Source organism: Cervus elaphus, chromosome 33 (assembly GCF_910594005.1).
Source record: "Cervus elaphus chromosome 33, mCerEla1.1, whole genome shotgun sequence".
NCBI lineage: Eukaryota > Metazoa > Chordata > Mammalia > Artiodactyla > Cervidae > Cervus > Cervus elaphus.
The window spans coordinates 46,569,197-46,587,149 of record NC_057847.1 but is presented as its reverse complement, the minus strand read 5'-3'; the positions used below and the strand labels follow the sequence as shown (position 1 = coordinate 46,587,149).

Here is a 17,953-nt window from a genome sequence, read left to right as displayed (position 1 = left end):
CAGGAACTTCAATTTACATAACTACCTCACCAAGTTTCCTTACATGTGAAACATACCAAAATTCTTAATGAAAATCACAAAAGCAAACCATTGAATCAATATTAAACTATAAAACTTTATTACAAAGATATCCCAGTTTCCTTAAGTTTTATTAAAATTCCACTCAAATAAAGATTATATAATACATTCAAGTATTTACTATTCTATTTCCACCTTCAAGTTGAAAAAGTAACATCTGTGATAAAAGGCAAGCAAAAATAATCAGACGCCACTACAGTTGGCCTTCCTTATCCATGGGTTCTGCAGTCACAGATTCAATGAACCTCAAGTTGAAGATACTCAGGAAAAAAATTCCAGAAAGTTCAAAAAGCAAAACTTGGATTTGCTGCATATTTTCATAGCATTTACACTGTACTAGATATTATAAGCCATCTACAGATGACTTAAAGTATACAGGAGGATATGCATAGGTTATATGCAAATACTGGACCATTTTATACAAGGAACTTGAACATCTTTGGATTTTGGCACCTACGGGCATCCTAGAACCAAACCTCTGCTAACACAGAGGTACAACTCTATTACAAATAATATATGATTTTATAGTTACTATTATCATTACTGACTATATTATTCAGTCCACTTAATTCTCAAATTATGTTAACAGTTATATTTCTCAAGAACTAAGAAAATGTGGCTAGTTGTATAGTTTTGTTTAGTTGAGGGGAAAATATCAGAGACTAAAGGACAACAAATTTAAGTATTAGTCAGATAACTGAGTTATAATCAGAACTTGCTGTGTGTCTTAGAAATAAGACGCTGTAAAGCCTTAATGATAATCTTCTGTATGATTAATCTATTTCAAATGAAAAATGAAAGCCATTTTAGATCTTTTTGTCAGGGAAAACTTCTAAACCAAATTTATCTAAGATAAATGGAGTTAAAAATCTAAAACCGACTCCACAATCTTTCTACTGCTTCCAGATACACTTGAAAATTGGAAAGTGTCAAAATTACAAACTCAGCAGATAAATTATTTTTTCCAAAAATCTGAAACAGTATCCCCATGAGAAAATAGAAAGTAAAAATGTGATAGAAATATTCTCCCAACACACATCTAATGCCAGAATCCTACTTACCTCATGGGCTAACATTTTATAGAGTTCTTCTCTAGTTACAGAAATCCTTTCTCTGTCTGTACTGTCCACAACAACTATTACAAACTAAAATAATTACAAAAAAAGTCATTAGTGATTACATAATTTGCTATCTGTAAAATTTATCAAGTATTTATTTGATTTACAGTCTAACAACTATCAAGAAATTAGAACTTTATGGTACAGTATTACTGAAAACCAGAGATACCCACTATACATTGTGAAGCCTAAAGGTCTAATCTTTAATTCAAACATATTTACTAATTTTTAAGAGAAAATAAAAGGCAATATGATGTCATCATTCTATTAGAATATTCTGCTAGTAAACTAAGCAAAATATAACATGTTTATTTTCTAAATTAATATCTTAATTAATATCTAATATCTTAATTCTATTTTCACTGTAAGTCCGTAAGACAAAAATATATTATGGTCCTAAATTTAAGTTACTTCTAGACAGATACTATTTATTAATGTCAATTTAAAAATCTAAAAGGGCAGGTGTATGAGAATAAAGTAATATGAGAGTTAAGCTAATTAAAAAAGAAAAAAATCAACAAATTGAAAGAACCATGCCCTCTTCTTATATAAGTGGCCCCTGCTACTGCAAGCACGACTCCTTCCTGAACTGATGATAAGACCGGCATCAGAAGATGCAGAGACTCATAAAGGAGGCGTGCGGGACTGAGCTACAATGCCGCTCCTTCAACTCCATGAGCACCAAAAGGCACCAGGGAAACAGGAGCAGGTAAAGTCACTTTACGATGGCACTGGTTATGCCCAAGGTAATTCTGACTGCCTAGTATTAGTATGCACTATATATTGTTTAGAATTAGCTTTTCATTTTCAGATAAACCACTTCATTTTCAGGATCTTTTCTATTCTTCAGATTTCATCAACCACAATGCAGATGGATAAGAGAACTGCTACTTGACCTCTTCTCTCATTGAGACTTTACTGATATCTGGTTATATTGCTCTAAAACATGTCCTACTCTAAACCTTTTAACAAAGCTATTGATTTTCAAGATGTTGGCATGAATTTGTAATACATGCAGCATTTTATATGGAAATACTAATCATATATATACTCCTCCTTCTCCAAAGGACATGATCAAATTCTTAACAGAGTGTTAGGGAATCAGGTCATAAGAGACATTTAATAGTGCCTCAGTGATATCATATTCATCCATATATACAGTTGGAGACTTATTAACTTATAACCAGCACTACAAAAACAAATGTCACAGCCTTTAATCTTACAAGGTCTATACAGTGAAGCTCTCAAATGTCAGAATTTCCTCTTGGCAAATAATATGTAAACAAAACATATGACTACATCTAAACTTTTATAATAAAAATGTGCAATTGCATTGCATAAAAGAAAATACATAGTAAAATTTTGAACAAGGATTCAAACCACCAAAATCCTCTCATTTAACTTGGATTTCCTCTATGCAGACACAAGTAAATAGTACAAGAGAAATGAAGTTACAAACTGAAATGGAGTTCTTTAGAAAAACAATTATTTACAACAAGCTCTGGGATCAGTATAAAATCAGACTAATCAATCGACAATTCTTCTTACACAGGTTCAATGAGAATGGATGTACAGAACAATGACCCTGAAAGAGGGAACTAAAGATTCCATTATGTTTAAAGTCTACTTATATTAACATACTGTGATATTTCAAAAAGATAACTTTAAGAGTTCATATCTAGAAAGAGTTTCCCAAGTATTATATTCACAAATGACTTAGTATATTAAGAAACATACCTCTGTGTTAGTATAATAAGTGTTCCAGGAAGAACGAAGAGATTCTTGGCCACCAATGTCCCACATTAGAAAACGTGTATTATTAATCACTATCTCTTCTACATTACTTCCTATTGTTGGGGACGTATGTACAACTTCATTCATAGAACTGGGGAAAAAGTTCAAATATATCACAGTTAGCAAAGAAACTAGATTGTTTGAATATTTTTCAACTAAGGGAGAAATCAGCATAACCTCCTTTTATATTTTATACCCAAATGTCCCTTTTCCACTAGGTTTATTAAGAGTGAACAAAAGGTTCACTACTGTATATACAGCACAGGGAACTCTAGTTGGTGCTCTGCAGTGACCTAAATGGGAAAGAAATCCAAAAACAGGAGATATATATGTATGTGTGGCTGATTCACTTTGCTGCAGAGCAGAAACTGACATACCAGTGTAAAGCAACTGTACTCCAAATTAAAAAATAAATAAATAAAAACAGGATACTATATATTACACATACGTGTAGGATTTCCCAGGTGGATCAATGGTAAAGAATCCGCCTGCCAATGCAGGAGACGTAGGCTTGATCCCTGAGTTGGGAAGATTCTCTGGAGAAGAACTCTCCAGAATTCTCACCTGAGAAATCCCATGAACAGAGGAGCCTGGCAGACTACCATCCACTGGGTCACAAAAGAGTCGGACATGACTTAGCAACTAAACACCACCACCACCACCACACATAAATTATGTTCAGAAGAATCACAACACCACACATAAATTATGTTCAGAAGAATACTAACAAATACACATACTGGACTCTCTATGTTGAAAAAACTACTATATTCCTGGAATCACAGATATGAACCATCCCTAATTTTAAGATGCACTCTTTGGTAAAATTTGAAATACATCACTATCACGTGTTGTATAAAAACAATAAAGCTCTTTGAAACTTCAAAAAAAAAAAAAGAGTGAATGAAGAGTTCAAACAGAGGTGGAACTAGGTAGTGGACTAACTGGAACACTTTGTAGTTTCATTCCAAGAAACTACAGAAACAAATATTTGTCTCCTCTCTACAAGCAAAACAAATGAACAACACTCAATGTCCTATAAAGTTCTAGCTCTCTAGAAGCAGTTGCTTAAATTGGGTTCCTGGTTCACGGCCAACCTGCCTTCTTACAGAGTAATGTGGATTCCATAAAATTTTTTACTGCTTTTGCTAATTAAGTATCACTCAGGCAGAGAAAGTAACTAAAAACAAAAAGATACAATTTTTTAGGTAGTTAGTACTTACAACTGGTAAAGGATGGTAGTTTTTCCTGCATTATCCAGCCCAACAATGATAACTTTGTGCTCTGAAAAAACAAACAAAAAAACCCCCAGTGATTTATTAATCAAAAATTAAAAATTTTCGCATTTCATCTACTCTTTTCAGCCATGGTATAATTCAGTGTATGGCATTTTATTCCTGCTTGTAACACAAAAGAACATCACAGCAAGAGGAGAATTATGCTATTGGTCTAACCCCTCATCTACAGAGAAGTTTCACCCGTCTAAGAAGCCAGAAGTACTACATTCTTTCCACTCCTTGGAAGCCGACTCTCAGTCAACTATCCCAAATGCAAGCACAATAATTTATGTAAGACTTAACGTATTAATGTTTCACACTGGACCAAGTTACTTAAGTTCTAAATGTGAATTTAAGGCATTAATGGGGTATGAACAGGTGAGCTGGGTGAATGGCAGGGAGAAAAAGGGCAGCCTTTTAAAGCTGCTGTCTGCAGGCATCTCTAAGTATCTGAGCATGTGTGAACCATAGGGTCCTTCTAACCAAATTTAAGGACCTATGGCTATGGTGGCAGTGACTCCCTGCCCCCTTGGCTTCTACAGATCACTTTTTCCAACTTTTTCTTCCTCTGTCTCTTGATTTATTTTTTCCACCAACTCCTTTTCCTTGGGTCCTCCTTCAAACACTCAGGCTGTCTTCTTGCACTCCTTTCACATTTTAGCAAGGTATCTTGGGGCCCATCTATTGCCATCCAGTCTAAAAATGACTCCCAAAGACAGCAGTGCATGGAGGAAGCTAATCTCCAAAGATGGTCTCTGGATATTCATGCCCCCTTAAATCCTGGTTGGTCCTAAGACTTGTGTTTAACCAACAAAATGCAGAAGTGACTGTGTGACTTCCACACCTGGATCATCTCACACCTTGCAGTTGCTGCCCAGTTCTTGGACAACTCCCCCTGGAGTAAGCCAGATACTAGGTAGCAAGTCCAACTACTCCAAGATTGCCGTGCACATGAGTGAGGAAGCCAGGGAGATGCACAGTTGCCCTTACTGTTCTAACCATTCCAGCTGAGATGCCAGACACAAAGAAGCCACCGTGGATATGCAGCCAGGTGGGGCCGGAGATGACTCCAGTTCTAGCTCCTTCCAGCTGTAATCAAATGAGCCCCAAGCCAGAACTTCCCAGCTGAGCTCATAGGGCCATGAGAGATAGTAATAAATAATTCCTTTAGTCATCAAATTTAGAAGAATTGGCTTGTTACACAGCAACAGATAACAGAAACAAGATGGGAAAACACATGTGGTTGTGTGACGCTGAGCAAATGACTTATTCCTCTAACCCTACGTTTCCTCACTGTAAAACAGGGAGGGACAATACCATCTTTCAGGGTTATATAACTAAGACAGAACTTGGGCAGTGCCCACTACCAAGAAAGACAGTTCCTAATCCATGTTCCCAAATCTTTCCCACGCTCCAATCTTAGTGGATAGATACAGTGTCCCTCAACACATCCCCAAACCCAATTTTCAAACCTTTTCCTGATTCTATCTTACTTTACTTGCTTACCGGTATTACCATTATTTCAGATGCCTTTGGAGTCCCTCAACCGCAACATCTGTCACTAGGTTCTATTCTCCCTCAAAAATATATTCTGAACCTACCTCCTCCCCACTGTCCCAGCTGCAGTCCTCCTCATCTCTTACTGTACTTAACGGGACTATCTCCAATCCATCTTCCTGTTGTTTCTTGAGTAATTTTTCTACACTATAAAGCTGGTAATGCTACTCTCTTATTTAAATGATGGCTCTCCACTTTGACAGGAAAACAAAGTACAAGTTCTAAGCCTTGTATATAAAGCCAGTCCCAAATGAGTAGGCTTCAGCTTTATCCCTCACCATGACCACCAGGCATCTAAGCTGGAGTTCAAATTGTTCTTCCTACACAAGCTGCCAACTACGTCCACAGCAAACATTTCTTTACCTCTACTCATAGTGTTTGCCTGTGCTGGAATTATCTTCTCCAATTCTCCACTTCAAGAATTCCTACTAATCTTTAAGGTATAGCTTCCCAAGAAAAATCATTTTCTCCTGCTCTTCTGCCACACCTCTAACAGAGCCCTTATAATGATTTACACGAACACTAATCATCTCAGTTTAATGAGGCACCCTTCAAGGGTACTTTCTAGTAACTGCAACTTTTCTGGTATAATAAATGCTGAATTAATATTCATTCTATAAATAAGAAATGTTAAGGATAAAGGAGCTCTTCAAGAAAAAGCTTTTGCAGTCAGGTGGTAGATGTTTTCCAAACATGACATTTACCATTAAGAGGAATTCCTAATGCTATATAGGTACTTCCTGTTACACAAAAATATGAAGATCAAGTAAACAGAAAAAAAAAAACTGTTTTAAATAATATGCTTTAGCAGGCCAGTGCTTTCTTTTTTAGGTTGCGCAGCATGTGGGGTCTTTGTTCACCAATCAGGGACTAAACTTGCACCCCCTGCAGTGGAAGTGCAGAGTCTTAACCACTGCACCACCAGGAAAGTCCCAGAAAGTTTTAATAAAATCAGTTTTGTCCAGTCACTCATAACTTTGAAGAGCAGGCAGCTTAGAACCACTAGCACCCTAAAGTGACGTGACCATGCTCTCCCAACAAAGGTTCTTAAAAGTCATTTTAAAAATGCAGGGCCTAGTCTATCTCTTTAGAGATGACTAGGGTGAACGAAGTGAGAAAATGAGAACTACCTGACAAGTGCATTTCTTCCTAAGGAAAAGTACAGGGTGACTGGATTAAAATCAGAAGATTGCTTGGGGAAAACTGGCTTCCTCAAAGGGAATGTTAAAAAGGCAGTGGCAAATCCATCTTCACAGGAAGGTCACACCTCAACAGGGCCAGATTACTGAATCCTTGGAGGAGGCGATCTTTATACCTGGGAAGTTTTTTAAACGGCATGGCAATTTTCCCTGACTCTATATTTTTCTATGTCCTCAAATTGAGCACTCCCCTTTTGACGACAGATATCTTTTTCCATTCTAGTAATACTGGCAATTATAAACATTTTAATACAAGCAGAATTCACATTGGGCTCTTTTCTGACCTCTGACTTAGATGAGTTTTTAGTTTCCCACTTGAATAGAATACCAGTTTTTAATAATGTAATTCATAAAACAGCTTATTTTTAAGTTTCAGGAATGTTATTTTGTCAACCTCTTTGTATTAGCTGCAGGACTAAATGTAGACAGACTTGCCAGTACTCAGGAAGAAAATACAATTACCCTGACCAATGAGAGAAATGGTCCTCTAAAAATGGTACTAAGTTAATAGGGGCAAAACCAATACAAATTTAGGCAAGGATCTATGATACATAACTACACAGTAACTAAAAAATGTGTGTGTGTATATATCTTACACAGAGAGATCACAAATACAATAGCACTATCTCTGGCAAGGTCCTTAGTCCCTAAAGGTGGTTAAACACTTATTCTAACCATGCTGCCATTTTTCAAAATATTTTGCAATTTTCTCTTGCAATTGCTTTCAGAGCCTGAGATACGCTGTTTTGAACACTCCCAATGGTCGCCGTTTAACCCCTGAAGATGAATTTGATTTTAAAAGGGGAGGGGAGTCACATGGTATCATCTCAGTCATAAGGTAAAAGGCAGTTAAGATGAGTGTTACCTTTTCATTATTAACTGAGGTGTGGTCCCTAAATGATATGATTTTAAAATGTGCCTCTAAAAAAATTCTAAAAGGAGTTAAAGGTATTTTGAGTAACAGTAGGACTTATCAGTAGATAATTATCTGGCCTCCTAGGGTAACTGCTTTTAGCAGAAAATCCTACCTGGCTTTGTTTTTAAAGTGGCCTCCTTAATTTAGCCATGCCCCAAAGGACTTATTTCTTGATTTCAAACACATTTTCTACCATTTCTGTGATGAAAGACTAACTAGGCAAAAAAGAAAAAAAACTAAAGGAGGATTCTGTGTCATACCTGACCACAAGATGAACATGATAAAGTCAAACTACTGTGAACCAACCATTGTGCAATAAACACGTACACTGAGATAAAGCAGATGGCACAAGAAGTTCACAGCGGGATTTCATCTTCTCCTGACACAAGTGGAAGATAGGATGGGGTAAACAGTTTCAGGACACAATGTCTTTTACAAGCCAATGAATGAATGAACTAGAGAATCAATAAGATGAAATTAGGTCACATAATTTGGTGGCTAAAGATGTAAAGTCTTGTTAAATCTTTCTTCACAAGTGCCTAGAAATAAAAGCAGACCATTGGGGAGAGAAGGCATAGTGGATGAAACAGGGTGAGAATTCATGTCTGGTGTGGTAGAAAATAAACAGGAGAAAAGAGTGTCAGAGATGTTCAGAGAGGAAGTAAAGAAGCAGCTCAAACCACTCTCTATACTGGAAACAACCTCCCTCTTCTAACTAATTTTACAAACTCAGTGAAAAACCGTCACCTACAAAAGCATAAATATGCAAATATTCCCCCAAACTCTTAAGACATACAGCAGATTTCCAACGTCAATCAAGGAAATACAAGCTAACGTATTTGAACACATGAAGGTTTTTTAGTAGCTAAAATATTTTAAAAAGAAGAAAGGATCTCACATCAAACGTGCAGAATCCAGAAAACCTCTGGGGAGCCCCATGTTCTGTGGCTCAGTCTTGAGATCAGGACAGTCCAATGAGGCCACGAGCCAGAGGTCCTTCACCTCTTCATCCCTAAGACCCACAAGCCACGTTCAATACCAACTTATATTTCCTCCCAAGACTTGTTTTTCTCTATTTGAATTTTTGTGTTTTAACAATAAAGCACCATGGCTATTTTCAACAGCTTCCTAAGTCTGAGGTATAGCATGTGGGTCACAGTGAGAACTATAAGATTAAGACATCACTGTGCAATGGGCTCAAAGATAAAGGTGCCAAGTCAAAGGTGAAGAGTTGGTTTATCCCCAACTATAGTGTTAAGATTATTCACACTTTCTAATAATCAGCCTTCTCTGATAGCCTTAGATTCTTTCACCACTGTAACCTGTTTCTCTCACTACGGGGATGGAAGAGACTTCTATGAAAAACACATATTCCAGCTAAAGTGTTACAATGCACTTCAAAATAAATACTACATAGAACCTAAAATACAATGTTTATATAAGAGACAGTTATCATGCGAAAATGTAACAAAACTTTTGGCTGTTTCAGTGCTTTGATGCATGTGATTTATGACAAGTTTACTACTTAATATGATTTCTCTTTTAGAGTATCTGTGCCACAGCATTCTTGCAGTTTTTCAGATAAGTCCAAACAACTGTACACTGTCACAGTACCTGGATGGAATTTTGCATTATCACCTGGGCTTTAGTCTCCCAATCAATACTTGACTCTTTTGCCATGAAAATGCTCGTTTCCCTTCTTTATTTCCTTCTGATATACTCAGGCAGCCTACCAGCTCTATTCACTGACAGGTTCTAAAAGTCAATATATATCCTGCCAACTACCAGTCAGCAAATTAAGCAAAAAAAAAAAGTCATCGTTATCCTGGAGAACTTCTATCTCTGTGAATCATACCAAAGCTAAAAACACAAATACTAAGGCAGATAAACTGAGTGTCAGCCTGATTCTTCATTCTCACCTCATATCCAAACTAAGTCCCATGGATTCTGTTTCACAAGGAACAAAAAAAATCCCACTTCTGTCAGGTATACCACAGTTTTCACAGGTCTTAACACAGAATCTAGAGTAAATCATGTACTTAATAAAGTATGAATGAATAAATAAATCAGATTTGGAAGACATAAAGGTTAGAAGGGAGATAACCAAAAAATCCCTCATATTAAAAATTCAATTTGCAAAATCTAAAAGCATCATCAACTAAAAAAACGAAGTTTGAAAATAAACTTGCAACTTATAGCAATGGCAGTGAAGTTTCAGCTGGCGGTGGGGGGTGGGGGTGGGGACAAAAAAACTCTGCTGAATGAAAAGCAACAATTATACATGACAAAAGTAGAGATCCAATTAGGAAACAGAAACCACATAGCAATTTGAACTTAAAAATAACTACTCCAGAGGACTGGAGTAATGAGGGACTTGCTAACAAGAAGTAACAATAAAGATTAAAGGAATACACAGCGCTTTCACCACCCCAGGGCTGAGACAAGGCTTCTCCCCACAACTCCCCAGGACTGAGATGCAGACCTTGCTGAGGGCCTGCCCATGGCTCACTGAACGTCAGAGAAGTAGCTGCGCGGACTCGCCGGGGGATCTTTCTGGAAATCCTCCCTCTAGCACGCTGGGGAAAGCTGCTCACTGGCAAGTGTTTCCCTGGAGGACCTCCATTCTGAAAGCAACTGAAGTGGGTACCAGAGGAAGCTGCTGTGACCACTGGACAGTGCGAGAGCCAGAGGCTGGAGGAGTCCACATGCGCGAGCAGCAGGGGCCTGCTGAGAGGCACATCCTATCCAGAAAGAAAACCCCCTCCTCTTGCAGTGCCACCTACCAACAAGGCTTAACACCGCGCCTTTAAAAGACAAGGATTTAAGGATTCAGCTCTGTATGCACAGAGCACACAAAAAAGGTGAGTTTGGAGCTAAAATTTCAATAACTGGCACAGTTCACCCCTTTGGCTACTCAGCTTCTATAGATACTTGTTTACATGTTTGAATTCCAACACGATGAAAAGAACAACAGAAGCAGAGGTGGCTTTCCCAGCACCAGGTCCAGCGGCACCCGCAGCTTCTTCAGAACTCATTCACAATGGATCATTCCTTTTCTGTGAGCTCATCAGGAGAATGCAACAATGCTCCCCATGAGGAAACTTCATAACTTCTTTCACAGTTCACATGAGAGTCTAAAAGTTCTTCCTTTTATCTAACATGAACCCTTCTTATACAAAGAAGTTTTTGTTAGGTTTCAAGGGCACCAACTCAGGCACTAGATGATCCTGGTTAAAGTCTTAATCTAAAAGGGCTTCCCAGGTGGCACTAGTAGTAAAGAATCCACCTGCCAATGCAGGAGATGCAGGAGACTCAAGTTCAATTCGTGGGTTGGGAAGATCCTCTTGAGAAGGAAATAGCAACCCACTCCAATATTTTGCCCAGAGGAACCTGGTGGGCTACAGTCCATGGGGCAGCAAAGAGTCAGACACGACTGAAGCGACTTAGCACCAACGGTCTATCACTTTTCATCGTAGTGCCTGGAACAAGTTACCCAATGTTTCTTTGTCTTAAAAACTGGAGATTATCAGGCTCACAGGGTTCTTATTAAGAGTAAATCAATTAGGTGAAGGCTAAATCAACTGCATGAAACACATAGACCCTAACCTTGCAAGTCAATATTAACTGCTATTATTTTATCTATAAAGACGAAGTTAGTTTATCTCCCCCGGAGAAGGCAATGGCACCCCACTCCAGTACTCTTGCCTGGAAAATCCCATGGATGGAGGAGCCTGGTAGGCTGTGGTCCATGGGGTGGCTAAGAGTCGGACACGACCGAGCGACTTCACTTTCACTTTTCACTTTCATGCACTGGAGAAGGAAATGCAACCCACTCCAGTGTTCTTGCCTGGAGAACCCCAGGGACAGCGGAGACTGGTGGGCTGCCGTCTATGGGGTCGCACAGAGTCGGACACGACTGAAGCGACTTAGGAGCAGCAGCTTATCTCCCCACATAAACACAGGGGGTCTTGTCTGTTTTGTTCTCTGTCTACCCCACCTGTGTCTCTTGTGTCTTTGGTGCATTGATAGGCAGGTTTTTTACCACTAGCGCCACCTGGGAAGCCCTCTACAAGAGATCCCAGCACAAAACAGGTGTTCAAAATATTTATTCAATGAACAAATGGAGTCCTGATCATAAGCCCTTCTATACTAAAAGATACTAGTGCCAACTTTTCCAAGCCCTAAAGTTGTAAAGACTTACAGTTTAGTAACTGAGAAACAGCAATGGGGACTGGGGGTGGGGGTGGGGGCGGAGAATTCACAGGAAAAAAACGATGCCAGTCACTTCTTTAAGCCCAGTGTCAGCAAAATATTCCTGCAGTATTTACCAGTTGCATCACCTAGGAAAATCATTCCACTGGTACCTCAGTTTCCTATTTTCAGGAGAAAAGAAAAGCTACTTCAAAGGACTGTAGAAACTTTAAAAAATGATATATACAATAGCATCTAGGACAAATTTGTACCCTATTAATTTAAGTACCAAATAAATGCAACCTCTGGGTTTTCAAGTCTGAGCAATATACAATTAGTTTTCACTATGTACTCAAACTAGCTAAGCTTAAATTGAAAAAGCTGGTCTAAAGGGAGATAGAGAGAGATGTCACACAGTTTGTTTCATTAGCATAGCAAATTCTGTTATCCCTCAAAACTTCCTTCCAAGAGTTTATGTGAAAAGAACATAGGGCTGTGCTCTGTATCTTCCGGAGGTAAAATAAAGTTTAATACACAACTAAAAGACCAACAAGTACCTGACAGATTTAAAGTGACCCTGCTGATAAGACAATCACATCGTTTAACAGGAAATAGTTTATCTATATTTTCATAATGCTGACATCTAAATTTTTAGAACTTCATTAATTTCTTACTATTTCCCAATACTGGAAAAAAGGTCCGGTCAAAAATTACCACAAAACAGAGGTAATAAGAACACTACTCAGTGATTTTTAGTGGTAACAAAGCATACATCATTATTTAGTACTATCAAGTAGCTGCTGGCAAAGTTCTAATTCTTTCTTCACTAACAGAGACAATTTTATCATTGACTCAAAACAGAAAGTGGGGATACCTAATTTTTCTTGCAGGACTAGAGATCAATGAGCAATCTTTCTAAATTTCACAGTAGAGTAGAAATACTAGCGTTGCTAAAAATAATGCAATACTACCGACTTAAACATTAAAATAGACTATCTGCTATAAGTACCACCAGTAACACGGCAATGTTAAGTTTCAATTCTTAAGACCTACAGATTAAGTTTTCAGGATTTGTGGGCTCCATGGTCATACAGTCAAGATTTCCTGCTACTCTAGGTGAGACCCAGATGGACAAAGGTTAAGTGACTGGTTTCCATTCGCCCTTCTCTCAACAGAAACAGCTAGCTAAAGACAGTGTATGTTAGAAGGGGCTTTCTCCAGTTCATGAAAATTCTCCACATCATTTGAAATGTTGCTCTTCCATTTAGTATCATGAGATCTACACTATCATCTTTTTTTTTTTTAAGATAAACTAGAGATCACAAGTTCCAGTTCTGCTCCCTTCCCATTGCCTTCTTGTAGGAGCAGCTGGATCACCAAGGAGGAGGCAGGGATGGTTGCACATAATAGATGCCACCATTCATTTAAGTCTTTACTGGAAATTTTTGGGCTGTGACAGTAACACCAGCTTCACAGGAGGAAAGCACAAAGTTATTGACAGCCGGGATGATGAATCACCCAACTTGAGTTAAAAAGAAATGAAAGTACATCAGTAACTATTTTGTATCTTAATGCTGTGTTGTCTTTTTGTTAAAATTGCATCCTCCTTCCCCCAGTTTTACACTTACTTTTGTAACAAATTTCAATAAATCTGATATGCATTTCAAGGTTATGTTTGAGTTTAGATGAACTGAAGCATCTCTTTATGATAATACACTCCATATCTGATAACTTACTAGTCACTCAAATGTTTCACATGATATGATTTTTAAGTGCTTTCAATGGTCACTTTTACATTTTAAATACAGCCATAAAAACCTCCACTTAAATAAGAAACAAGAAACACGAGTAGGAAAATGACCTTAAGCTTAACCTTAAACACAGATACAAATCTGGCAAATGGAGAGAGGACCATCACTACTCAGGAGGCAGAAGAATCTTCCCAAAGCGGGAGGGGGGAGGTGGAGGTGCAAGGAAGGCTCATAAACCTACTAGCTAAATCAAGCGAGATTTCCCGTGTTTTCCGCATTCTGCAATCCTCGGTCGCTCAGGGGTGCGTTTGGGGCCACAACTTATAACCTTCATCCCGGAGAACCCCAGTGCTTCTCCGTGGTGTGCAAACCCAATCGCCGAAGGTAAAAGGACGGAAACGCGAACCAAGCTGGGCCACTCAGGGCCGTCGAACGTGGGGCAAGAAACCTTTTCCATTCCCAACAGAAATCGGAGCAATGGGTGTATTTGCGGAATGGGTTTCTTAGGAAGGTCTCCTAAGACAAAAGGGCAGCGAGTCGGGAACCATTCCCGAGTTGGGAGTGGGATCGACCAGCCCCAGGCCCGCAGCCGCAACAGCCCGCACCCAGCGCAGAGACCGCGCGCGACCGCAGCGCCCACATTCCGGAAGTATTCGGAGACCCCCCCCACCCACCAGGCCACGGGTGACCCTCTCCCCCACCCGTAAGCGCTCGGCCCGAGCCCCTCACCCTGGTGATTGAACAGTCTCCATATTCTGGTGAAGAGAATTCCCATTCTCGGGCAGCGGACCCCTCTCCAGCCACCCGGGCCGCCTGGCCTCCCCCGGCTCAGGCTCAAGGGGAGGAGAGAGACGCGCCGGAGCCTCCGTCTCTGCCGCTGCTGCTGCCGCGCTGGCCGTCGGCCCGCTTCCTAGGAACCGGAGGAAGGCCGAAGCCCAGGCCGCCGTGCCGTCCGCGAGGCCCCGCCGCTGCCGCCGCGGCTCCCGCCTGGCTCGCGGACATCGCCGCCGCGTTGTCTGCGACGAGCCTCGCGGGCCACCGTCCTTCCCCAGCTCCTCTCGGGCGGCTGCGGCGGCGGCGACCGGGCGGGCGGGGGAGGCGCGGGGCGGGGCGGAGGGGACGGGAAGGCGCAGGCGCGCGGCCGGAGGGGCGGGGCCTGGGAAAGGGCTCCCGCCTGGCCCTGGCTTACTTGTCAATCTAAGGGACCTGTAAGCCGAGGGAATGAGCCCCGGGGTCAGTTAAAGCGGGCTTCGGATTGGGGCAGGTGGCTCTAGCCTGCTTGCTTTGGCGTTTTTTCTACCTTTCTTCCACAGAGCCATAGTGTGAACAAGTCAGCGAGTGCCCAGTGCTCTTCCCCAACCTTGCTCGCACACTACATCAAAAGCCCCACCTCCTAGCCTTCAGAGATATGGATTCCATCAGGGTCTTTGAGGGAGGCTGAATACCTTTATCCCTCAAATCTCGACACCGACACCCAAAAGGATGGCTTTACCTAAGCAGTGGCTTTATGGCCGTCCTGTACTTCAAGGTTGTTCCCTTTCCAATATCCCTCCACTTGCAGATTAATCTTGCCCAAGACAATGATCTTGATTTGTTCACTCCCAGGTTTAAAAATGTTTACTGGCCCCTAAAGCTGTTTGAGCAGTGAAGTCCAAACACCTTACAGATACACATTGACTCCACAATTCGGCCTCAGCTGTCCTTTCCAGCTGTAACTCCCATTATTACAAGCTGGTTAAACAGCTGGTGAAATGTTCTCTCTGCTCCTTTAAGCTTACACACCTTGAACAGCTGTGTCACCTACCATGCAAGTGTCACACTGTATTTCATCAACCCTCTAGTGTGGGATACTTACTTAGCTGAAAGCTAGAATACAAGCGAATCCTTAGGTAACATATCAAACTTCTTGTTTATGTGTTATTTTTTTTTTAGCTGGGCACATTACTTAACCTCACCAGCCTTCCATTTTGACATATGGAAGCAGAGGGTTTGTCTCTAAGGTCTTTTTTCGATTCTAGATCATCTGCTGTCTATGACAATTAGTCTGTATTTATTAGAGTCAAGAGATGGGAAAACAAGAAACCAAGGTTATTTACTTCTTGTCTTCCACAAAGAAAAAAGAAACAGCTCCAACCCCTTCTATCCTCTTTAACTTTGGTAAAAAGGAGCAGAAAGAAAAAGGTAAGAGAGCTGTAAAAGTCGTTTGGAACTGCTCTGTCCCCCATCTGCAAGAGCTGAATGAAATGAAACAAGATCAACAATGCACTCCACCTTTCCACCCCACATTTCCTAGTCATACACTACCTCATCTCAATATATAGAAAAATAACCCATTTAAGGAAGACATTAAGACAGTCTACAGTTTTTCTTAGTTGTCTGAGCTAGAAAGCTTGTAGCTATAAAACAAAGGGCAGCATTGAGGACTGAAGCATGTCTCCTCTTAAACAACTGTTCAAGAAAAACTCCTTTGGTTTCTTTTGGGGCTTAGGGTTAAACAGCCAAAGTTTATAGGAGACATATGAAGGGAAAGAAAATTACAGTGTTAATTTATTTTATGGATTATGGATTTAATCCATTTTAATTTCTGGATTGTTATGTTTATATTTACATAATAAAGTACTGTTTAGAAAAACAAAAAATTTGCATCACCAATTTATATTAATTCTCTTTAATATTTCCATTCTTGCACACTGTAGGTAATGCTTTTGGCAGCTCTAAGACTTTTTATAAACTCCTTATACATCTCTGTCAACTTATTAAATGGATGTCATATCCACATTAACTTGGGAAGTTAGGGCTTCATATTTTATAAACCTACATTATTACCTGGGAGATGGTCTCCCAGCTTATTTTCTAAATATCTCTCAAAAAAAAAGGCAGGGCAGGGAAAAGAAGTTTTCCTAATATAGTCTTGTCCAACTGTAGGACCCATGGGTGAAATACAAATTTGGAACTACTATAGAAGTAATTGGGAACGTTTGCTGAATGGTATGAAACTGTTTGTAAAAAGACTTCTTATTCTGAGACTTTTAAAAGATTAATTTATTCATGACTATAATGATGGGCAAAATGTCATTGGAGAGACTTCTGCTTCCATACGTAAGAGAGAGGGATGGTCTTATTACATTCCTACCACTAATAAATACGAAACTGTACAAAATATAGAAAACAACTGTTTTCAGATATTGGCCAACACCCAGCACGGGACTGAGATCCTTGATAAGAGACACAAATGAGGATAGTTTTATTATTATGTGGATTTATTTTATTTATTATTCTAGCTAGCTACAGTGGGAGTGGAAACTCAGATAGAGTCTGGCAATCTCCTGGAGATGAAAACAGAGAGATCAAGGCTACTACAATCTGTGAAGCAGAGTGATTGAATGGAAGAAGCTATCCAGAGAAAATCTTCAGAAATCTACATAGGTTGAGCCTTTGAGCCTTTGGCTGCGTATCAGTCTGTATGTGTGGAATGTAAAACCAGTACGAGGCTCGTTCATGGGGCTAGTCAATAATGACTTGAAAAAAACAAGCACTGAGGAGCTGTAAAACAAGTAATCTCCAGAGTTAACAAAGGGCCAGCCAGTGTGAGTTCTCTTCAGCTGGTGTGAGGAGGAGACACAGAATATATAGTAGATACCCCAGAGGCTTAAAGAGGAGCTAAATTAGCCTAAGGATAAGTCTTACTCTGTGTTTGTGAGTTAGTCGCTCAGTCATGGCCAACTCTTCACAACCCCATGGACTGCAGCCCACCAGGCTTCTCTGTCCATGATATTTTCCAGACAAGGATACTGAAGTGGGTTGCCATTTCCTTCTCCAGGGGATTCTTCCCAATCCAGGGATTGAACCCGGGTCTCCTGCACTGCACACAGATTCTTTACCAACTGAGCTACAAGGGAAACCCTAGACCAGTCTTAAAGGAGCTTAAAAACAAACCTTGAAAGGATCAAACTAATTCACAGTTGTCTGTCAAAGCAAGTCCAACATTCTTTACAGATCAAGATGACAAGATCAAGTCATTCACAGTGGAAAATTTACAATACCTTGAATTCAATTAAAAAAATTAATGGAC

General features: G+C 39.9%; 1 protein-coding gene across 1 annotated transcript in view; it reads right to left on the bottom strand.

Annotated features, from left to right (window-relative positions):
* Window positions 1–14,975, bottom strand: part of ARL5A (ADP ribosylation factor like GTPase 5A) — a 28,060-nt gene extending 13,085 nt beyond the window's left edge. Inside the window, exons 1-4 of the mRNA XM_043894220.1 lie at window positions 14,611–14,975; window positions 4,214–4,274; window positions 2,934–3,081; window positions 1,140–1,223 (exon numbers count right to left, since the gene is read on the bottom strand). Coding sequence (XP_043750155.1) covers window positions 1,140–1,223; window positions 2,934–3,081; window positions 4,214–4,274; window positions 14,611–14,656 — 339 coding nt within the window. The 5' untranslated portion in view covers window positions 14,657–14,975. The remainder of the gene's footprint in view (window positions 1–1,139; window positions 1,224–2,933; window positions 3,082–4,213; window positions 4,275–14,610) is intronic.
* Window positions 14,976–17,953: the final 2,978 nt, after the last annotated feature.